The sequence below is a fragment of the Tinamus guttatus genome, unplaced genomic scaffold, assembly GCF_059628265.1.
Source record: "Tinamus guttatus ecotype Peru unplaced genomic scaffold, ASM5962826v1 Tinamus_guttatus_pri_ptg000472l, whole genome shotgun sequence".
Taxonomy (NCBI): Eukaryota; Metazoa; Chordata; class Aves; order Tinamiformes; family Tinamidae; genus Tinamus; species Tinamus guttatus.
In genome coordinates, this window is record NW_028289006.1 from 5,026,271 (window position 1) to 5,049,864 (window position 23,594).

The 23,594-nt window shown below is 43.9% G+C and overlaps 1 protein-coding gene across 3 annotated transcripts; it reads left to right on the forward strand.

Moving 5' to 3' along the window:
- Positions 1-5,034: 5,034 nt before the first annotated feature.
- On the forward strand, positions 5,035-21,619 carry USP44 (ubiquitin specific peptidase 44). 3 transcript variants are annotated; one of them, XM_088532917.1, is made up of 6 exons: positions 5,035-5,094; positions 10,099-11,609; positions 19,183-19,381; positions 19,891-19,999; positions 20,752-20,957; positions 21,323-21,619. In XM_088532917.1, the coding sequence occupies exons 2-6, from the start codon at positions 10,173-10,175 to the stop codon at positions 21,520-21,522; spliced, it is 2,151 nt and encodes a 716-aa protein (XP_088389043.1). In that variant the 5' UTR covers positions 5,035-5,094; positions 10,099-10,172; the 3' UTR covers positions 21,523-21,619. The 3 variants fall into 3 exon arrangements, with proteins under 3 accessions (XP_088389043.1, XP_088389045.1, XP_088389046.1); XM_088532919.1 differs by having other exon boundaries at positions 19,921-19,999; XM_088532920.1 differs by having other exon boundaries at positions 19,933-19,999.
- The last annotated feature ends 1,975 nt before the right edge of the window (positions 21,620-23,594 follow it).

A 23,594-nucleotide genomic window follows, 5' to 3' on the forward strand; every position in this document is an offset into this window, starting at 1 on the left:
GGAGAAAAAAAAAGTTTTGTCAGGCATTTTACTGCAGCTACCGCTGCCAATAGGCCTTAATAATCCTGGGCCTAAATAATTCCTTAATGTTAAAACTACTTTAGCCACAGAGAGGAGTTTGTCTTATTTGTCTGCAAAAGCCCATGTGAAGAAGTGAAAAGATGCCGAATGGGAAGGGAAGTGGAATAAGCATAGCATTAACCTTGACAAAGACGGATCTCCCTCCAATCAGCATTAGAATGACTGTCTGCTGTTTTCCTTATTCTAATGCAGAAACTCAGGAAACCCTTGGAAAAATACCCAGTGATTCATAATGCCATATTTACACATGTTTAGTGACTTACTGGCAGCATATTTCTTTTCTTTTCTTTTTTTCTTCTAAACATGCGGGTCATTTAGGCACTCAGGAATTCTCCCCAACATCCATCCCACTTGTGAGAAACAGGTATTTGCCCAAGCATCTTCTACTTGCTGGCCCAAGCCCTGCTCTGCTGGAGGGGTGGGATCTGTTGGGTGAGCCAGATGCCTAAACAGCAGTGTCCGTGCGGGAGCTGTGGGCAGGAGCGGGCTGCCTGACCGGGGGCTGGCGCCGCTGCAGGACACCCTGGGCGTGCCCGGGACAGCAGGACTCTTCTGCGGACTCCGAACCCTTCCCAAAGTGTTTCCTTTCCAGTTATAATCTAAGCGAGACCCAGGCTTGGTTCAGTTGCCTCCATATGGGCAATTAAAGAAACAGACCCCCCGAAGATGTGTGAGCTCCCCCTGGAGCTGGCAGGACGACCAAGGAGACGCGGGAAACCCACAGGGTTTCGGGCCCGACACCCTCCCCCTCTGCCTCTCAAACGACATGAGATGCTCAAGTTCCTACAGCTTCTTCCCAAACTGAGCTGCTGCCCAAGAGTTTCAAGGATGCTGGAGAAAATCCGCTGTTGATTTCAGGGTCTCACCCACTCAGAATTCCTCCCTGAACTTCTCAGGCTATTTATATAGAAATTGAAGCATTTTTTTTATGCTGAGGAGCTCCTGCACAGCAAATGCCCTGTGCTAGTGTTGCATGCAAATATTCCTAAAATATGCAAATGCTGGTGCATATGTGCACTGAGCTTTTAGATGGGCTTTCCAAGATTCTGTCTTTTTCCTGTGTTGTTTTAAAATGCTTCCACGGTCTTAGAGAGGCTTCTGCTTATCATCTAGGATGATAATGGAAATAATGGAAATAACTGGGAACCATAAAACTGCTCATGCTGTTTTTAGCAAATCTATGATTTATTATCGTGCCCCTCATCCCATCTATTTTCTGGGCCTTAACTCCGTATCATCAGCCCCATCCGCTCATGTCTGTGCAGAACGTGCCTGCAGTGCCATAAAAGTGAAAGAGCAAGGTCCCCGGTAGCCCACGTTCCCTCCCCATCGCGCTGCGCCCCGGGGAAGCCGGACGGCTTTTTCTCTGGGGCAAAGGTTTCGATCCAGCTCATTTCAGCGCGCAGCTGCGCCCGTGTTTGCACTGCGCTGCCTGACGCACCGGGGCAGGTCCCTGCGCGGGGAGCCCGCGCGCTGCTGCGGGGCAAACCAAGGGCCGCCTTCACCTCGGAGAGGGCACGGGCTCGTGTCCTGTCTGTTTAAAGCTCGCTTCTCACTTCTTTAGCTTCCTCAAAGCGCTCTCTTTGCCTCCATCTCTTTTTTCACCCTTTCTGAGCATTCAGAATATAAAAACGGACCCAAGGCAATATAAATCTTGCAGGAACAAGGGTGCACATTTTTGCAAAGTCTTTACTGATAGACTGTATCGTTTCAACTCTGTTCCCGATGTGCTCAAAAGGTTTGCTTGACTTACCTCTTTGTTGTTCAGCCTCCTGGTGTTTTATAATTACATTTGTATTTGATAGAAATTTTGAATTTCAAACATTTCCAGAAGTTCAGAAGTCTCATTCAAAAGAACAGCTCTTGCCGTCTCCACCCATCAAATGGACTAAGTAAATATTTCATCTGTTTTATTAATGCAATAAGTATCCACAATATACATAATGCTAGGGACCATTTAAAAACACATTAAAATGCTTTGCCATATTAGAAAGGTTATAACATTAAGCCAGAGGTGGTATTTTGCTCTTCTGAGAATGTTTTTACACATAATAGGAAGATATGAGGTTACATTACTTTTAAGGATTTGTTACATTTGCTTGCTTCTTGACAATATATTATATTTCTGGCAACCATTTTAATAAATACCTGATGATTTTAAAATTAGATTACATCTGGGAAATCAATTTGAGGCTGTCTTTATAAGTCACAAACCTTCTAGCTATAATGTCTGGATGGTGGAAAGGAGCTGGATCTTATATATGTCCCTATGGCTCAAGAATTTTCTTACCAGCCTTGGATGTTTGTAATGCAGCCATTACTTAGAAGAATAAACGTGTGGTTGTGAGAAAGGTTAAAGGAAGGCCACAGAACTCAAGAATACCACAAAATGCTCACATGAAGCAGGAGGAGATATGGTACAAAGAGCAGTCAGCAATTCAAGATTTATCTCTTATGCTGGAGACAAACTCTGATTCCAAATCAATACTTTGTAATTGATTAGCCAGCATGCAGGAACAGAGTTTGAAGGCTGCCCTAAACAGCAGTATGAAGTGTGCTTAGTGAAATCAGTTGAAATGTTGTGAAATGTTGTTTGGGAAGTCTAGGTAAAAAAAAAAAAGAATAAAAAGGATAAAAGGCATACGATTTAAAAAAAAAAAAAAGGAAGGGGGGAAATGTATGTATTCTGTGAGAAATCAGATACATGGCAAATCTCTGTTATCATTAGGACAGGGTTTTGGAAAACACCCTCGGTGGTGGAGGAGAATGGAGTAGCAACGTGCATTAGAGATGCAATAGGCTGCCAAGATACAGAAAACAGCATAAGTAAAATGGAATTCGTGGGGTCAAAATCACTTTGGGAATGGCTGGCAAAAGTGGCCATTTAGGGCAGAAGGGAAGGGGGTGGTGACAGGCCCCAGGCTGCACGGAACAAAAAAGAGGCTGAGGAGCGGGGTTAAATACATGCACGGCTAAGATCCGCTATTTTCCACTCATATTGTTGGCCAAGCCTGCCTGCAGACAGCTCAGCAGCAACGTCTCCGTGCCGCGCTTGGGAACGCAGGGCTCAGGACACCCCTCCGTGGCCGCAGTACCCTGCGCCCCACGGAGCCGCGGTCCACGCCGGGCCGTGGGCAGCACCGCGCGTCCGCTGGGGCTCAGGCTGCTGCGGCCCTCTGCCCCCGCGGAGGGGCAGGCGCTGACGGACACAGCGGCGCAGCCTGGGAGGCTGCGGGACGCAGAGCGGCCTCGGCACGAACCGAACGGACACACGGACGGGCGCCGAGATGGGGCGGCCAGCTCCTGAGCAGGAAAAAACAGAGATGCGGGTATTAACTTGACAAAAATAAATATGGCAGTTATTTGAATGGACTGAAAGGTGTTTTAAAAATAGCTAACAAGGATGTGCAGATTTCTAAGTGGTTCGTTTTCATATTTTAATTAAGCAACATCACTCTTCAATTTAAAATTTTATGTTATAAACAGATTGAAGCTGTGAAAGAAACGCAGTGAGTTTACTGGTCCATATACTCTCTTTGTGAGTTTAGAAGAGCACCAAGGTAAAAGTGGCCCTCATTTGTGTCCCTCTCGGCCACGTTCTGCTGGCTACGCCCCCGCAGGCTCATTAGAAACAGCGAGCACTGCTGGAGCAGAGCTGAGATGTATTTCATTTCAGGTTTTAAACTGAAACACGTTTTCTGCGATGACACAAGTAGAAACGCAGAAACAGATGTCTGAGACCTCAATGCCACAGCGAAACTTCCTGACACATAATGGATTCAAAATGAGAGGGTGGCCTCACCTTCCGAATCAAACAGCCTTTTGTTTATGGGCGCTAATGGGAAGCAAACATGCAGCACCAGCACGTTCCCAAGGCCCTTCGCAGCACAGCCCGCGCTGCCGTTTTGGATATACTCACACCAAACAAAGGCAAACCTGTAGGAGCACGCATGCAAAAAAATTAAATCAGCCCCGCGTCAAAAGCGAGTTTCCCCTGCACGTTCGTTCTTAGCAGCCGCTCACCCCCCTGGCCACACGAAGGGCACTGCAGAGACTATATGCAAGTGTTAAGTTAAATTAATTGTCAAAATGCAGCGTTGGGAATCAGCTAAAAGCAGCCAGTAATAATTCAGGGACTTTTAGAAAGGGCATTATAGAGAGGACTAAATATTAAAAGTCAGGACAGCCACAGGATGCGAGTTTACAAGTTCTTCTGTGTTTAAGTGTAATGAAAACCAAAGACTGAAAAATTACTCTGTATCTGTGTAATACAGGCCTGACGAACCTTTGTTGTTCTTGTTTTTTTTTGTGAACTTGCTCACAGAGGTTTTCCAAAAACCGTGAAAAGAACTGCAGAAGTGCAGAGTGACCTCAGAGAAAGTGTGTTTTATCGCCACGACTTCAGCACGGAACAGCCCGGACCCCCATGAGCCTCGCCGATGAGATACAGAAAGATGGTTTGAGGGCTCCCGTGCTCACGGCGCCGCCAAACACGAGTGAAACCTAGGAGAGGCGGAGACCCCTTTGCGGGGAGCCCCCAAATCCCCAGTTCCCCCTGGCACGGCAGGGACCTGCCTCGGCCACACGCCGATCCTCTGCAGTTTTTGTCAGCGGAGTTTGGAGCGCGCACTGCTCGTGCGCGGTGGCCCGCCCTCACCGCGGAACTCCAACGGACTTGGCCGCCCCGGCTGGCAACTCGCGAGCCATTTAATTTCGGCGACGCTCCGTGACAGCATTTCCCGCAGGCAGCCGCCTCCCAGGTCCGTGCTCCCCACAGCCGCGCGGCTCGGCAGCAAAGCCACGACAGCCGGCGGCGGAGAGGGCGCGATTCCCCCCGCCACATCCAACCCCCTCGGGAAAAACCCGCCCGCCGTGGGCCACCCGCCCCCTGCCTGGGGAAGGGGGCGGTGGGAGGAGACGTGGGAGGACTTTGGTTGCCGCTACAAAGCCCGTGACAACCCGCCGCGCCCGGCACATGGCGCTCGGTCCTTCCCGCCCGCGCCGCGGCGGCAGGTGGGTGCGGGGCGGCGGCGGGGTCCCCCGCGGCGGCCATGCGGGGAGCAGCCGCAGCGGCCCCGGCCCCGCCGCCCGCTTCCCCGGCCCCCGCGGGGGACAGCGGCGGGGGGCGGGCGCGACCGTTGGGCGCGACCGTTGGCGCCGAGGGGCGGCCGGCGGCGGGGGAGCCCCGCGCGCGCGGGCGGCGCTCACGTCGCCCCGGGGCCGCTGCGAGGCGCCCAAGATGGCGGCAGCGGCGGGTGTTGGGGACGGCGGCGCCTCCGCTGCCCCGCACCGGCCCGGCCGCCGGCGGGAGAAGGCGGCGGAGAGCCGGCCGCGGGCAGGGCCGGCGGGTCGCCGCTGGCTGCTGGTGGGGGCTGCAGCCCGGGTCTCTGGCGGCGGGGAGGGCGGTTAGAGCCGCCCGACGCGCGCAGCTTCGCCCTAGCGCAAGTGTCAAGTGTGTTTCCAGCTCCCGCAAGGCGCTCCTGCCGCGGGAGCGTCAAAAGGAAAAAAAAAATCGAAATATTTACATCCTCCTCTAACAACGTGCCGTTTTTGTAAGGCGAAGGTTTTAGACTTAGGTCTGGTGTGGCGGCGTGTCTGCCTGATGGTCTGAGGTGGGAGCGCTCCGGCTGCGCGGCTTCTGGGCAGCGCGCTGTAGCGAACCTCGTCCTTTCTTGAACAGCTCGGTAGTGTTTAATGTGCTTTAAATTAAATAAAGACGTATATAGATTAAAAAAAAAAAAAGGCTGGTAGTTCCTTGTCGCAGGCGGTTCTGATGAAAATGCGAGTATGTTTGCAGGGCTCCTTTTGAAAGTGCCGCTTTGTTCCCCTGAGGCTCGCTGTGGAGAGGCACGGAGCTCTGCGCAACGAGTGTGTTTGCGCCTGGGCTTCGCTTTTAGAAGAGCCCAGCGTCTGAGGAACGGCACCTCAGGTGGGCGTAATGGTTACCTAAACCGTGCAGGTGCTTGAAATACCCATGATTATCCTCTTTTTTTTTTTTTTTTTTTTTTTTACTTTTTTTCCCGGATATTAAACAGGTGCTGAACTTGATGAAAATCCATTGATAAACTGGTTTCTGATTTAGAAACGAGAATGCTAAAAGCATATGCCCTTTAGTGAAATGGGGTTCTAAATTTCCCATTAATGCTTGAGAGGCTGGTTGATTGAGCAGTTAATTGCAGAAGTTGTCACTAATGGGAAAAAATAGCTTTCCTTTTGTTTGTATTTGATTTTTAAACCTCAGAGGTGCCAAGATGAAACTTAAAATTTCTGCTTTGCATGGAACTCAGATGGAAAAAAAATCATTTTCTTGGCTTCTTAGGCTTTTTGTTTTTAACATTGATTACGTGTTCAGATAAAAAGTTACCCCGAAAGCGGGCAGCCTGGCAGCCATTCCTGTGGTAAACGGTTTAAAGACCGTAAGCATGTCAGTAATCTTGAAATATGCTTTGATGCAAGGGTAAAAAAAGTCAAGTTTTGAATATATATAATATATATATATACACACTTTTTTTTTTTCTTATTGGTGAAACTTTGGCACAAGAGAAGACATTTAGATATCTGTGTTTTTCCCATGCAACTTACTACTTCCAGTAGTACTGTTTTTATGTTAGTACTTTCTTGTTATTTTGCTTGGTACTTCTACTCAGATCTGTGCTCCCTCCCTGGGGCAGGAAGCGGGGGGGAATTGATCTCTGAAGTGCTGGTCAACTAATTTTCAGTTCCTTTGTGTGTGTGCATGCACAGAGGAGGGTGCTTCATGCCAGAAGACTGCACAAATTAGTCTTGAATAGCTTTCTGTAGGGTTTTTTAACATTGTAGCAGTACCCTGTACAATTTTACTCCAGGTGCAGCTTTCTAGCAGGCATAGGAGTGAGTGTACTGTTCTTCTACTTTTATCTATCACTTGAAGTTAAGATTCTTTTTTTTTGTCGTTTGTTTGTTTTAACCAGAATTCTACCTAGTATTCTGCCAATTCTTGGTTCTAAGGCAAATGCTTTAAATGTTGCGACTTAATTCAGTCTCAGTGCTTCAGTGCTCCACACTTTAAAATGTTTGTGCTATAAGTGTGCTGCGTGGCACTCGGCTGAAGTTTTCGTTGTCTCAGTTTTCCTCCTGTTGACATTTTCATAATCTCTTTAGCTCTTTGTTTCTCTCTGGCTAAAGTGCACATTTTGATTTCTTCAAAGAAACTGACTTCTACCATGTCAGTTTGTTTGCTTTACCCCCCACACTCCATTTTCCGTGCTCCATCCATGTAGGTGGGAAGATGTCACGCTGACTTGATTGTTGGTGGGGAGGAGAGCAACAGGGATTTGTGTTTTTTCTTTTCAAGGTGCTGATATTGCACTTTCATAAAGTCATGTTACTTTAGCATGAAAAGCTTGGTCCAGCAACTCCTCTTTGCACAGTGGTCATCCTGAAATCAGTGGACTGCTTTTGTCCTCGGGACTGTGAGTTAGAAGTTGGACAGGACAACCATGTATGTGTATGATACGGAAAGTAGACATTTAATTTGTTTCTCAACTATAAAGCAAGCTGTTTATTTTTATATCCCTTTGCCTTCTCAGAAGATCGGTGCCCTTAGGCCTTGGGCAGGCCATTGCATCAGGAAGCTCAGATCCCAGCCCTGACAATATTTACCCACTAAACTCCAGAGATTTCAACTTGCAGTTTCCCTTCCCAGTATGTTTGGCTATGCAGATGTCCTGGAAGCGCATCAGTAGTGGAGGTCTTTGTATTACTGCAGGCTTTAGATGCAACTGTCAGGCCACTAAACAGCATGATGTTCAGCAGAAAAGGAGGAAGCACTTTAAAAGAGCTATGGCTTACACTTAACCACTCTTAACTCCCTTATCAAGTTACTGCTCTTTAGTGGCTGTTAATGTGCCGTGCCTAGGAGAAAGGAGTGTCTGTTTTGGTTAACCCAAAGCAGAAAGATGAGTCTTGAGACTTAAGATCCTGTTTACAGTATTTAGTTCTTACAAAATAGTATGCATAATTATTTCTGAAAGACTCTCATTAGCAGATCATCAATAACAGTGCCTTTTAGGAGGAATAGATGGTTAAGGTGCTGGAAAGCTGGGGAGAGTTGGAAGAAAAACTCAGCAAGACTTTATTTCTGTTCTGTTTCTTTTTATTTTCTACTGTAGCACACAACTGATCTTGACTTCCCCTAGCACAATGTCTGATATTTGATCTGGGAATTACTGAATGGGTACCCAGAGGTCGTGGCACCTACGTTCTTCATTGCAGTTAGTGTGGGCTGGAGACAGCTCTTAAATAGAATGAGAATGATTACATGGGCATATAAAGCAGTATACACCTTATTAATTTCACTGCAGCTGCCTATTCTGTATGGCAGACTAAGAACTACAAAATGCAAACCTGATGCTAGTAATCCTAGTTACCTGCTGCTGCTATACATGCTTTGAGAACTGCTACCCTTCTTGTGCTGACAACTGTGCGTCAGCTACGTGAAATGTGACAGTCCAAGTCACCTGGTTAAATCCTTTAACCACAGGTTTTACCTGAGGGCTCTACCAGAAGCAAAACTGCTTTCCTAGGCATCTTCAACCCCTTACCTATTTTCCTGCTTTAGTGAAACAGGCACAGTGTCACAGCCTAGTGCTTATTCTTACACAGGCTAATCAAGTTAGATTATTTTTGCATATTTTGTATTTCAGAGCTATAAAAATGGAGGAATAGTAACATAATAGCTGGAAATTAGCCTTTTGGTTTCTACCTAGAGCTGTCTCAATTGCCTAATATTTCCATGGAATGGTTTACTCATTTGTATATTTATATAACCCTGTCCCATGCGTGGATGTTGTAAAGCCCAGGCCAGGTCCACAGTATGTGTTCATGTATAATGGCAGCCTTTGTCCTGCTTGGCAGAAGCTTTCTGTTCGACAAGCACTTGGTGCTCCTCAGGTAACTGCTTCCTCTGGCGGTAGATGTGCCCAAGTTGGTGCTATTTAGCCCTTCTAGAAAGTGGCATCATGGGCATAAACTCTCCAAATCAAATATAATCACTTATTGACTTATCCTGTTCTCTAGATGTTGTCCAAAAATGGCAAAAACATATGAAATAATAAATCACTGTAGTCTTAATTTTTGTCAGTCAGCCTACCTATTCTGGATAAATGCACTTTCCAGCAGAAAACAAGTACAGCAGCTTTGGAAAAATAAATCCTAACACACAGACTTAGACTTACTTAGGATGTAACCTATTATTAGCCAATTTGTTGAATAACTTTTTTTAAAGCCATGATTTAGACTTTTTTTTCCAAATATTACTTTTTATAAAAGGTTGTATCAGTTTAGGTGTATCCTTAATGATGTTTCTGTCTTACGAAGAACTTGAATTCTGCTTTTCCAGGCCACCTCTTCTTTTCAGAGGTGTTAGGCAAGTTAAAATGTACTTACAGAAGATATAACAAAGCTTTCTACAACAACATAATGAGCTTGCCTCAATGCAGAGGTGCAGTGATTTATTTAGAGGTGTGGTTTAATTAAGGGTTTAAGTCCTATAAAGCCTCATTTATCTGAAATGGTGGGAGTGTGCAAACAAATCTAAGTGAAACAGTTTTGTTTGCATTTCTGTGCTTCAGAGTAGAATTAATAGAAACTTTTAAAGTGTATTTCTTTCCAGAGTCTAGAACAATGTATTTTTAACTAAAATAGTGCCCTTTTGAGGAGGGGGGGAAAAAAAAAAAAAAAAAGCCTAGCCTAAAGACACGGCAGTGTTTCAGTCCTGAGCCAGCAGGTCCTGGCAATATGAACAGGTGTATGTAGGTCTCTTAGTCCCAGAGTGTCGCAGTCAAGCCACTGATAATCATGTTTACTGTGGCTCAAAATAACTGAGTGCCACTATGTGTTTGGTGGGACTTATTTGGATGGTGATGAAGATTATGGCCCAAGATGTGACTTTGTTATACTCGCACTTACAAAGGTGATACAGACGGGTATTTATGAACTGTAGCTTAAAGCCTTTTTATTGTTTGTTTGTATTTGCAGATTGAAATATCATGGACAGAAGATAGCTCGGGTGATGCGGTTCCCTGATGTTCCTCTAGCGTTTCCATTTTAACATGGATAAGTGTAAGCACATAGGGCGCCTGCGCCTGGCCCAAGATCATTCCATCCTGAATCCTCAGAAGTGGCACTGTGTGGACTGCAATAGCACGGACTCCGTGTGGGCCTGCCTCAGCTGCTCGCATGTGGCATGCGGCAGGTACATCGAAGAGCATGCACTGAAGCACTTTCAGGAGAAGGGGCACCCGGTGGCGTTGGAAGTCAACGAGCTCTATGTTTTCTGCTATCTCTGTGATGAATATGTTCTTAATGATAACGCAACTGGTGACCTCAAGCTGTTGCGCAGCACTTTAAGTGCAATCAAGAGTCAAAACTATGAGTGCACGACTCGCAGCGGGAGGACTTTGCGGTCCATGGGTACAAGTGATGACTCCTACCCTTCACACGGCGGTGCCCAAGCCTTGCTCCGGCAAGAGGACCGCATGTTCACAGCGCTCTGGCACAGGAGGCGGGCACTCATGGGCAAAGTATTCAGGTCGTGGCTCGGGTTGACACCTAGTGGAAAAAAGATTTTGGAAGAAGAAAAGCGTTGGGAAGAAGCAGAGAGAAAAAGGGAAAATGCTAGGAAGAGAAGGCAAGAGCGGAAACGTCACTTAAAAGCTGAGCTGGAAAAGATGCCTCCAAGAAAGAGCTGTCGTTTACAAAATCAAGGCAAAATGTTCTCAAAAACAGTGCCTTGCAGGCCGGAAACATCCCAGGATGAGGAATCGGTGGCAGAATTGACAGAAATGTATACCTCAAATGCAGTAAGATTGAAAAAAATAAGTGACTCTCCAATTAAAAGACGGCCCACAGTGACTCCTGGTGTAACAGGACTAAGAAATCTGGGAAATACATGCTATATGAATTCTATCCTGCAGGTATTAAGTCACTTACATATTTTTCGTGAATGCTTTTTAAAGCTCGATCTCAGCCAAACTCAGGAACTGTTAGCAACAGCAGCCAACGGTAAAACAAGATCTTCATCTAAACAGCCTTCACCTAGTGCCTCAGCATTACATGTGAATGACAACCATGAGAAGATAGAGAAATCATCCTCGTCCATGAGGCGACCCAGTTTATCTTCTGGATTAAGTGGAGGAGCATCAAAAAGCAGAAATATGGAACTTATTCAGCCCAAGGAGCCGAGTTCAAAACATATTTCGCTTTGTCACGAGCTACATACCCTGTTCCAAGTTATGTGGTCTGGCAAGTGGGCGCTGGTATCTCCTTTTGCCATGCTCCACTCTGTATGGAGACTAATCCCAGCCTTCAGGGGATATGCCCAGCAGGACGCTCAGGAATTCCTCTGTGAACTTTTGGATAAAGTGCAGCAGGAACTGGAGACCACAGGGACCAGATACCCAGCTCTCATCCCTGCATCTCAAAGGAAACTTATAAAACAGGTTTTGAATGTGGTTAACACCATTTTTCATGGTCAGCTCTTAAGTCAGGTATGTTTCGTGTGTGTTGATGTTCGTGTTTTTTTTTTTTTTTTTTTTTTTTTTTTTTTTTTTTTTTAAAAAAAAACTCTTTTGTGAATTGTAGCTGTGGAGTTAGACATGCACTGATAGGCCTCCTTCAGAGATTAAGTATGTAACTACTGAGGAGAGGTGGAGAAGATATACTGGAGACAGGTACAGCAGAAACATCACCTGGGTGCTCCTAAAGCTCTCAGCAGAAGAATCACCTGGTAAATAAAGCAGTTATAAATTTGCTACTGTAAGCTGCATTCTTTCCGCACATTATTGAGAGCAAGGAATTTGACTCAAACTCAGGGGTTAAACAAGATAGATAAGCGCTCAAGGAATACAAGCCTGCTGAGAACTATAGGGCCCTCCTGTTAAGCATCAAATGATGAGCAGTAATAATGATTTTACAGTTGAAGCACCTACTTGGCTATCACTATGTTGCATAAAAGGCAGTGTTAAAGATGGTAATCTGGTCTACATGGAAATCATTTGTGTAATAGGGCTACACAGGAAAACATTCGTGATACTTCAGAAAAGAGTTTGAACATGAGCTCGAAGTTCTTTTCTACAGGTGCTATATACAGGGATGCTGATACTTTTTTTTTTTTTTTTTTTTTTCCCCATTACACAAACATATGGAGGGCTCTGTCAACAAGAACCAAAATTTGGGGGGTGGAGGCAAGGGTGGTTTTCCTCTTCTCTGCCTGACTACTGCCTTTATTTCCTTAACTACCTGTTAAGTGTCTGCTAACTGTTATGCATATCCCCACTGTGTATGTGTACAAAGATCTGAGAACTGACTGAACCCATGGAAGAGGTGGTTCCTGTTAAACTCCTTCAAAAGAACTAACTAAATAGCAGGAAGGGAGGTTGATGAAGTTGCAGAGTGGTCTTTAGTGTACATGTGCACATGTTACTGGGATGTTGCTGAGAGTGCAGAAACATGAAAAGATATTCTGTGTGAATGAGCAGAGATTTTAGATGAAACGGCAAAAACTGTAGGCTTTGCCTTTATTCGGTCTATTTGGTTGAGGATTTAGTATTTTTAGTACATGAATCTAAAAATCAAAGTATTCTGTAATGGAGATAGATTTGCTATCTGCTACTGTGTCCATAAACTTTATGGAAAGGTAACAGAACTCTTAAAATTAAGGTTGCATTCTAGCATATGTTAAACTTTAGGTCTACTACTGGAAACTGCTTTAATCTACCAATAAAACAGATCATCCTCCACTTCTATTTGGCACCGTGTAAGCACATGTGTTGACATACCTCATTTTCTCAGAATAGCCAGTGTATCTTGTGTCAGAGTTGCACTAATACAAGCCTCTAAGATAGCTATTATGAAATTGTTTTTCCTCAGATTCATCCATCTCTGCTTAGGTAGGTGTCTGTCACAGCTGGCACCGGCAGCCAACCTCAAGTTTGTTTTATTCTTTTTAAAGCTGGTGGCAGGAAGGGAAGAAAACATCCATACAGGGCTGAAAAGAACAATTTCTTGCTCAGGTGGCACAGCTTTCACAATGCTGATCCTTAAAATAGGGGTAGCATTTATATGCTTAACTTTTACCTATTTGTAAGCTGTAAAAGTGCTTCAGTTTCTCCCTTAAAGGTAGTTGAAGCCATAGCCCATTGTGTTTTTTGAAAGTCAGGTGGGATCTTTACCCAGAATATTTTGTAAAATACTCCTTAATTCAATGAATAGAGGGGAGATTGAGAAGCTGGCTTCTCTGCAGCAATTGTTTTCTATTCTGAATTCCAGGATGATGAAAAAGTTAGTACACTTAATATACAATATGAAAGTGTTAAAGATATTTGATGCTGTGAGATACTCAAGTGCAGTAAAGTTAATCACTTGACCTTTAAACCTAAGGAATACTATGAACTGCTAATACAATGCGTACGGGATCACTTACAGTGCAGATAAGCTGCATGCTTACTTGGGTTTCACAGTACTTTTGCATGTGCAATAAAGCATTCTCCCTCTTCTAGCTATTTTATTTTAACCTTAAGGGAAGTAATAATCCTGAGTTTGCCATCAGTCTGTTGCTGTAGAAATGGCTGCGTGGTCAAAACCATACGTGGCTGCAGAATGAAGAAAGAGGAGAAAACACTAAGTATGAGAATCTTGTTCAGACTGCCTTTTTTGATAACTAGGAAAAAAATTGTGTGGTGTCAAAAACATTACGTGATTTTGGTGAATTGGTTATTTTTTTCTCTTGCTTTTCATTATGTTCTCTGTCAGATCTTTTAAATATATGAGGTACTTTCTGATGTTTTCCTTATTTGCTATATATATATATAGCAGTTTTATTGAATACTAAACTATGTAGTGATTAGAGACTCGCTGAGAACAGATTTGTAGCAAATGAAAGAATTCAGACGGGCATGGGTAGAGATGGCTGGATTGCCTCTTGAAATTTTATTTTAATCCCGGTGTCCTTTTTAGGGTGTGGTGGTTTTTTTTTTTTTTTTTTTTCCCTCTTCAGTACAGGTTGTGACACTTGAATACTCAATACATCTAAAGAGAGTAAAGATAGGATATGTAGCTACAAAAACTCCCCCTCTATTCTTTTCCACATCCTAGTCTTCCTCCAGAGACTGGCCTGTAGCTCCCCAGGTCCTCCTTCTTGCCTTCCTTGAAGACAGGAGAGACATTTGCTCTCTTCAGACCTCAGGAACTTCCCCCATTGCCACAGCCTTTTGGAGGATAATGTGACCTTTTGAGGATAATGGAGTGGCCTTGCAGTGACATGAGCCAACTTCCTCTCTTTTAAGTTTGGAAAGAGAAAGATGCTAATCCAAGGCGAGCAGAAAGAGAAGGATAATCAATGTTTTCTGTGACTAAAAGCAATCCAATAAGGCAGGGGCAAAAATAAACTTTGTGCTGACTTATGAGAGTTAGTTGTCTGCCTGCTTCAAGGGAAAAAAATAATATTGAAATATGAATTTGTTGTTTAATTGCCAACTGGTACATGTTTCAAAGCAGTAAGTAGTTAATGATTTTTTTTCGTAGTGCTGCTGAGTGAATTCAAATTTGATGCAAATGACCAAAGAAATAGTTAGTTAAATGTCATTTGTATAATCTTTTTGAACAGCTCGGGAACCCTTTAGAAGCGATTTCTGTTGAGGCAGTTTTGGAAAGCCTTTTCTGAGGAGTCCACTGCATTCAAATTGGGTGCTACACACCAGGGTTTTGGGCTAGCTCTGTTGTGGAGCAGCCCCAGGCACAGCAATGAAGTGAGCAGCAGTGGCCGTGCTGGTGCCCTTGGGGGTTTTGTCTACGGCAATTAGTGATGAGGGTTTGTGTATGAGGGCTTGCTGAGAGTTTGTGAGGTAGTGATGTTGGTGATGAGGTTTTTTTTTTTTTTTTCCCTAGTAATTGGCAATTTACTACCTGGTATTGCTCTGTAAGTTGTGAAGAGCTAAAGCTTTTGTTACTTGTAGTCATGTGCAACTCCCTCTCCCCCAGGTGGTCACCTCTCCCTCGCGAGGTGGTCACAGTACTGGTGCTATTCCAGAGAGCATCTAAGCAAAAAGGCCCTTTCCCACTTTGCTAAGCATTGCACAAGAACAACACGTATTTCCAAAGAACTGAATATACAGGAGACCAAATGGGGAAGTAGCTTCTAACAGAGTGTGTGAATTATGTTTAAAGGGGGGTGAGGGGGAAGATGTGTAAGGAGAGGCATTTCCTTGTATAGGATCAATCAGGGTGTACAGGATGAAATGGCTGAGAGAAGGGGCTGTGAGACATCTTTGGTGCGGGTTAAGCCCTTCAGGTTTTGTTCATCGGGTGTGAATTTAAGCTTGGGCTGAATGATGAAGGTGGCAGTCATGCAGTGGTAGTCATGAAGTCTCTCTGACTGAATAGACTAAAAGCTGTAAAATGCTGTGAGAACTTGAGGGAGGTTACAGGAGCACTTGCAGTTAAGCCAGCCCCTGAGCTGTCTTGTGATTTCTCTATTCTGGTATTATTGTCTGTGCTTTTCTGTGTTGCCTAAAGTGTAAAATCCTTATCCAGTTGCTTGCCGGCTAGTGGAGACAGTGTTTTAAGTTACTCTCTAGTACCTTAAAGCACCGAGTCTCTCAGACCACAGTTTGTTGCGATTTTGCTGGTGTTATTGGTTCAAGACCCGGTTCATTTTGGCTTTGGTGCATACTCATCAGCATAAAGCTATGTTGTCATCTTTCGTAGGAAGTACAGTAGGCACTGTAATGTGGATAGTGTGTCAGCACATTCCTAGAAATGCCCTTTTATTTTGATTACCATGGAAAAAACTCAGTTACTTCTTTCATGTAGATGTCTCCATATAGTAAAAGCTTTAGAAATAGCACAAAAATGTCTGGCTATCCTAACTATTCTTTACTACAGCTGCTCTGTTGTTATTATACATATATATATATATATATATATATATATATATATATATATATATATATATGGCAGGTGCAGGGAATATGGGAAGAGCAGAGCCAGTGTGGGAGTTGGCTTCCTCCTCAGCAATGTGCTCCCCAGCTTGGCTGCTTTTAGGCCGAGTGCCATCCAGGGCAAAGGCAGCCCTCAAGTTCCTAATGCTGTTACAAGGATACGTCTGAGCAGCCGCCTCGTTTAGCTTGAATCGAGCAACCTGATCCAGCCCCTTTCAGGCTGGCCTTTAGCCCGGGTTGAACGCTGAACTTTAACTCAGTGACTGTATTTAGTAGCCCTGTTGCAAGGGCTGTTAGAGGGTGGCCAGGGCAGGACACAAGTAAGGCTCAAACATGCTAAAACTGGTAATTTACTTGCCTTGCTCTGGTGCAACTTCTAGTATCATAAATCACTGCCAGTTCATGTTCGTTTCTTTAATCCGTACAGCTCATTCAGCCTCCCTATGAGCCTTTTGTAAAATGTCTGTGCTTTTGATTAAAAGCACAGAAACCTGCTTGTGCTGTGTGGCTATTAATGGAGTGTGAGATAAAGGGATTCTAGTTAAACGAAGGCAGAAGTCAAGGGCAGGTCGTGTGGCTGTGTGAACAGCTCTGGCAGGAGCCCTGGCTCTGCACACCTGCTGCAGGTGGGATCCTGCCTGCTGCCACGTGAGCCCTGGCCAGGCTGAGAGAAGCACTTGCTGTCAGCTGTTCTTCCTCCTGGCCCCAATTTCCCCTCGTTTACCACTAAAATCCTTTCAGTCAGCTCCTCTTCCTCCTGGCCCTGATTCTCCCCTCGTTTTTGCCACTAAAATCCTTGCTGTCAGCTCCTCTCTGTCCTGACCCCCATTGCCCCCTCGCTGAGTGAGCGCAGCTTCCACACAGCAGCCACTGCGGTTGGGTTTGTGCCCTTTCCAGTGACGCCCGGGGAGTGGCGTGCCTGCAAATCCTGGGCAAGTTTGAGGGCTTAACTCGGGAGGAGCATCGCAGGCGGCAGCTGGAGCTGCTGAGCGGCTCGGCTCCCTGCGGACACAAATCCCATTTGCTCGCACTTGCCTGGGATGAGCAGAGGGAAAATTAAAGCTGGACCAGTTATGTGATTCATACTCTGAGACAGGATTTATTAACCAGTGGGGAAAGAGGATCTTTTAAATAGCCTAGATTGCTCGTATCATAGCTGAGAAACCTCCTAACTTGTCAAAATCATCTGTACTGTGTTCGTGTGTATACTTTATCCTAAGTCCATTAATCTTTTAGGTGCGTTCATGTTCAACAAATTCCTGCTTAAGTAACTCTCCAATTAAATAATTTTTTGCCCCCCTCCCCCTCCCGAATCACCCATTTGTAGAGCAGAAATCTATTAGTCATCTTGTGTTTATGCTGGAGTTGGCTTGAACTGTAGCCAAACATACAATTTGTCTCCAAGTCAAGATTCCAGCTCTGAATTACTAATAGTTTGTGGCTTTGAAACATTGCCAGATGTTAGCACTTGCAAAAGAAACTCCTGTCAGTGTGCATTAAATCAGAAGATTCTCCTCTTGCGCCATGTAAATTTAAAGGCTTTTTTTGTTTTCTGTGTGCAAGACAGTGGCACTCAGTTCCTCTTGGCACTTGAAGCAACTTGCAGCTTCCCTTGCACATGCCTGTGCACAAATATCTATGAGCACGCGGTAGCTAATGCACAGGTCGTATAAGTTGTTGTGCCGAATGTATTTATTAAATAGAGAATTCCTTTCAAGAATACCTGGAAAAAAAATCATCCTAAAGTGATAGATCTGCCCTTATTGTGTATAAAGGATGAAAACTTAGTGAGGTGACTAATGATGCCACAGCAAGTGTTCTAAGGAAAAATAAAGGAGGTCTCGAAAACTGATTTTCTTTTTTTTTTTTTTTTTTTTTTTTTCCTTTTTTATGCTTTTGCAGGTACACTAATGTGATGCAAAAGTTCTTTCTGAAATATATGCAGAAGAGCACACAGAGGCGTGCCTGTCAAATACCAGTATTCAGATCCCTTGTGGATCTTCATTCCTGTTCGACTGCATCTTTGTATTAGTTGTTCCAAACAGCTTGTGTTTGCCTAAATGGGAAGCATAATTATAGAGGCTTTCCTTTAGTAATTTGTTCCCCTTCTGGTTGTAAATTTGAGCAGATATTGGATATTTCATTCACTGTGAAACACAAACGGTGGTATGTCTTGACAGGAAATCATATATGAAAACTCTGATTTATTTTAATCCTTTTTGGGGGAAGTTTGTTAACTGTAGGAGTGTGTTTGATGCTTGGGAGCTGTGTCAAAACTCTGAGTCCTTTTACAAATCAGTTTACCATGTGCAGGGAACTGAGCTTGGGTTAGTGATCACCTGCAACTGCTAAGCCGATTAAGACATGCTGGACAGCAAAACTCGGGTTAGTAGTTTTGTGTTTAAAACAGCTACTGCTTCTAATATGCTTTCCTAAAAAGTCAATGTCTGTCATAGATTAATTTTCCCCTGCTTATTATCTTACATTTTCCAGGTTGACTCACTTCATTTCTTGATATTTTATTTATGTTCTGTCTTACTGCTTGTCCTTTCCCTAGTGTGACGATGGAACCACTTACTGAAAGAAGAAATAAATTATTTTTACCTGTTAATTTTTCTTTGAAGAAGTGTGCTTCCCAATCCAGGCTTCCCTGGAAGACTTAAAAAGTAAGAAGGATATGACTTTAAAACCCCCCCAGCTTGTTTTTTTTTCCTTTTTTACCCCCTTTTTCTTTTCTTTTTTTTAATTAAAGCTAAATTATAATTTATTTCTTTCATATACATAATCCTTTTGGAGTATTTCTTTTTGGAGAAAAGGCTCGTGTGACTCCACCTGCTTTCCCTTGGACAGTCCCAGGCAGACCATTTTGACACTGCTTAGGTTTCTCAGTAAACCATAAGAATACTTACCCGTTTGTGATAATGGTATTGGATGTGCTGCTTCAGAGAAAGTAAATTAAGTGCATCATTTCAGTTAGATTAGTTTCTTTTGCATCAGTGATCCCTGAGAGAGGAGGAAAAAAAAAACACTTTTTTTTTTTTGTTCAAGCTATGTTGTTACAGTACACGTTTAGCAAACTAAGTTTTTCTGAATGTGAGAAACTTGTGAAGTAATTCTTTTTCAGGTTACATGCCTTGCCTGTGACAATAAATCAAATACTATAGAACCATTCTGGGACCTGTCACTGGAGTTTCCTGAGAGATATCACTGCAATGGCAAGGAGATGGCATCCCAACATCCCTGTTTGCTGACAGAAATGCTGTCCAAGTTTACAGAAACTGAAGCTTTGGAAGGGAAGATATATGCGTGTGATCAGTGCAACAGTGAGTAAAGGCAGTATGTACTCAGGCATACGTTCTCTGTGTAAAATGTTAATTAAATGGACAGTAAAAGCATAGCAGGAAAACACTACCAATATTAAAAAGCATATAATGTTAAAAACAAATGGACAAAAACCCCAAATGCTTCCCCTTATGTCCTGGTGTGGTCATTTTGACAGCTCTTTCTCTCTTCCTAAAAGACGAAATTGCTGAAAGGATATTTTAAAATGTGATACTTCTCTTAAATTGAGACTCATCACACGGTAATGGGGTTTGTGATGCTCTCAGCTGAAGCACCCCTCAGCTTTCTAAATCAATGCTAGTGACCAATCAATGTAAGTGATCAATGTAAGAGACCAGAGGTGTTTTCTATTTAAATCCAATAAAATAAGCCTCACAGAATGGATCCCAGAGCATGTCGCTGTTGAAGGAGGTGCGTTCAGTAGCTGTTTAGGCCCGTGGAAATGCTGTTATCTAGATTTGTATGTACGTAACTGTGTGTTTGGCCTCAGCAAAACGCAGGAAGTTTTCTTCTAAACCAGTTATACTCACAGAAGCTCAGAAGCAGCTTATGGTGTGTCGACTACCTCAGGTTCTCAGATTACACCTTAAACGGTTTAGGTAAGTAGCGCTACAACAAATGTAAATCTTGCAAACTGAGCAACTTAGTCCTTTTCCGTTGATCCTTTGGCATCAGGGATTTTCAGCATCTGTCTTTGAGAATTCCATTAAGCTTATGAGTGTGATGAGAAATAGTAATTAGAAATTTATTTTCCTTATTTAATTAAACATCAGTAAGATATGTCATAAGCAGGGAACGGACCTTTTAGCTACCAACTACTTACTATTTCAATATCAAAATTATACTATGCCTTTTTTCAGTCAAATCTGATAAGTTTGCGGTGAACTCTGTTCATAAAAATGAATCTCGTGTTATCCTCAGGTCCAGGGAAGGATCATATTCCCTGAGGTACAGGCCGAGACGGTGCTCAGGCCGTGTCTCGCTAACTCTCGTACAACCAAATACACGAATGCAGTAAGCTGAGAGGAAGGAGGGGAAGAGTGCACGTCTTTGAAACCTTAGTCAAGGCATTGGCAAAAATGTCTGGCCTGAATGGGAAGGAAAACAAAATTAAAATACAGTATGTGGGAAATACCAGACTGCGCTCACCAAGCACATGGACATATTTTAAAAGGCCTTGAAGTAAAGAAGTGACAGGGGAAGCCTGGAAAAAAAATATGTATGAAAATAAGCATGTATTTTACATGAAGATGCTAGCAAGGATAACTGGTCTAGTTGCTCAGAGCTCTGTGTTTTGGATTTATTTTTCTTCAGGAAAAAGCTACATTTTTCATTTGGCTTGCCTCTGCAGGTGGTCGGGGCGCAACCACCGCGAGAAGATCGGCGTGCACGTGACGTTCGAGCAGAGGCTGAACATGGAGCCCTTCTGCTGCCGCGAGTCGCCGCGCTCCCTCCTGCCCGGCTGCTTCATCTACGACCTGTCGGCCGTCGTCATGCACCACGGCAAGGGCTTCGGCTCGGGCCACTACACGGCCTACTGCTTCAACTCGGAAGGAGGTAACGGGCCCGAGCGGGGAGAAGGGCCGCTCGTGTTCCCAGCGGAATAACCCCCTTGCGGCCTTTTCCTGAAAGCCCAAGGGGTCCCTTGCGGCTGAGCCTGCCTGAAATGACATCGCTGTTATGTAGACCCAGCAGCGGCTCAAGCTTTGCATGGGCCACTTAAAAATTATTCTGGTTGTAAACTCCCTTGCAGATCTAAAGAAGCTAAGCTGGGCTTTTATAATTCATATCTATTGAAACAGTGTAATAGTTCTATGTAACTTTTTTTAACGGGGACTGAACACTAGTTAGTTATTAATTACAATACAGGTACCTGAAGTCTGTGTCCTGATTATTATCTTTGCTATGTTACTTCATTCTAGGATTCTGGGTACACTGCAATGATTCCAAACTCAACATGTGCACTATTGAAGAAGTATGCAAAGCTCAAGCCTACATTTTGTTTTACAGCCAACGACTCACTCAGGAAAATGAACAGGGTAAAATGGCACGTCCTAGCACAGCTGAAAACCAGCAGCACGCAGAAGTAGCTGGCTCTTCTACAGACAGCTGTAGCAGCTAATCCAAAGGCAATTTACTGTGTGTATGGGGAAAAAATTTAATTGTCAGAACTATATATTTTTTTAAAAAGTAAAATACAAGTACAATTATTGTGCCTTTTTTTAACTTTGAATCTGTGTACAATGTCTATATACTTTTATATTGGCTAAAGTACTCTCTACAGTTGTTAGTAGAAATTTTTATTGACAGTAAGTAACTTTATAAGTTCCTAGAATTTCAATTCAGCTATTTTTTTTAATGAAAAAAAAATGCCATTTGCATTGAACTTTTACCTCAGGCTGTTTTTTCATTTTGTATTTGGGAATCTTTTTGAATTGGTTTAGAAAAATGACTTTTGACAGGCAACTGATGGGGTTTTTTCAGGTTAATTTTCTATACCTGCTTGTGTACATTTTATAGTTTAGTTCTAATGGTATCATGACTCATGTCTGCAGACATGACTTTCATGTTTGCAGGAGTTGCTACTAGATATTAGAATATTAACATTCACCAGCAAAGTGTCTTTACACATCATTAGTAACTGAACTTTTCTTAGGAAACTCTGTTCTACATGACTCAAATGAAACTAGTTTTCAAGCTTTTCCCCATGGCCTATATTTTGAAATATGAAATTAAGGAAATAAGAGTATGTGCTTATTTGCATATAAGATTTAAGGAGGGGTTTTATAGCACAAGAACATATGCTTACTAAGACTTCTGTATTTTAGGCTTAATCAGTTTGACGATTTAAAATTCAAGTGCCAAATTCAAAGAACTGACTTTGACAGCTAGGGGCCTTTTATTCCAATAATTTACAAAGCTTACTTAAAAGCAAAACTCCAGCTGTCGCAGCTACGAGAAGGTTAGTGCCTCCTTTCATGCATTAGACAAGCCCACTCAGGAGCGTAGCCGCCTCTGTTTCAGGGCTCTCTAACACACACTGGTGAAAAGAAACTGTAAGGGTTGTGTGAGATACTTTAACCATGACTTTGGCTTCGTTAGCTGCAGCTGCTGTACGTCCTCCACCTCCCTGCCATAAGCATTAATGGATCTGTGCAGTGGGAGAATGTAAAAAGCCTCAACTCTGTTTTTCTCCACATAACAGGAGTTAATGCCAAATAAAAAACCTAGTTGTGAAGTTATTTTGCATAAATACTATGCAGATTGTTACCTCATCTTTTGCAAAGTTTATACCTCAATAAAATGCCTCAATGTGGACAAAAAAAAAAGTGTGTGCTGGAATTAGTTCCTACATTATCAAAGGCCATATCAATTTCTATTTTTCTCTTTTTTCTTCTTTTGCCTGATGTGAGCTAAGGCATTGGGGCACTTGCCATGGCCCTCCATCACTGATTTCTTTAGTCATTGCTTTAAGGTAAGTGAAATTTAAGCTTCCCACTGTGATCTGCTTAGAGGTAATTCAGGGACATGGAAGGGGAGGAGTTGTGCTAATTTTCTCTCAAGTCTTCCAATGCTTTTTCCTAAGAATATCTGAAGCAGATAAGCAGGGGCCCTGGAGTCAATGGAGAAGTCAATCCTGGGACTGCTAGCAGACTGTAGAAAACATGCTCAGCTGGCTCGCTCACCAGTGCTTAGCAAACATACTCGCTTTGGCCTCTCTCCCTGGGTGCTCTTGTGGGTAGTGCTCGGGGTTAGAGCTGCAGTCCAGGCTGGGGGGAGAATGAAGATGAGGCCTTGGCTCCAGGCTGGGGATGAGCAGTTGGGAGATGCTCCTCTGCAGCTGCCGTGTGATTTGGAGTAGATGCTGGTTCCTACGAGGCAGCTCCGAGTGCAGTGTGACTGCTGCTGGTGTCATGTTCTGCCCTGCTTCACTCACCTTTGGGCTGCCGGTGCTGCTGAGCTCAGGGGGCTGCAGCTTCTGCGCAGAAGGGCTGTGGAGCCAGTGCTGCAGCAGCCCAGACGCAGCTGGAGCGGCCAGTGGCAGCAGCAGGGATCCAGCAAGGCCCCAGCTGCTCCAGCAGCAGCCGGGGGAGCCACGGCCCTTGCTCCAGGGAGATGTCCAAGAAGAGCCAGCAGGCAAAGCCCTAGCACTTTGCTTCTCGCTGCCCTCTCAGGGCCAGGGGCTCAGGGTGG

Bases quoted from the DNA above. Each gene is read 5' to 3' on its own strand.
- USP44 (XM_088532917.1), top strand. From the start codon at position 10,173: ATGGATAAGTGTAAGCACATAGGGCGCCTGCGCCTGGCCCAAGATCAT. The intron at 20,000-20,751 runs GTAAGTAGCGCT...TTGCCTCTGCAG, and splicing joins TTACACCTTAAACGGTTTAG to GTGGTCGGGGCGCAACCACC. The intron at 20,958-21,322 runs GTAACGGGCCCG...ACTTCATTCTAG, and splicing joins CTGCTTCAACTCGGAAGGAG to GATTCTGGGTACACTGCAAT.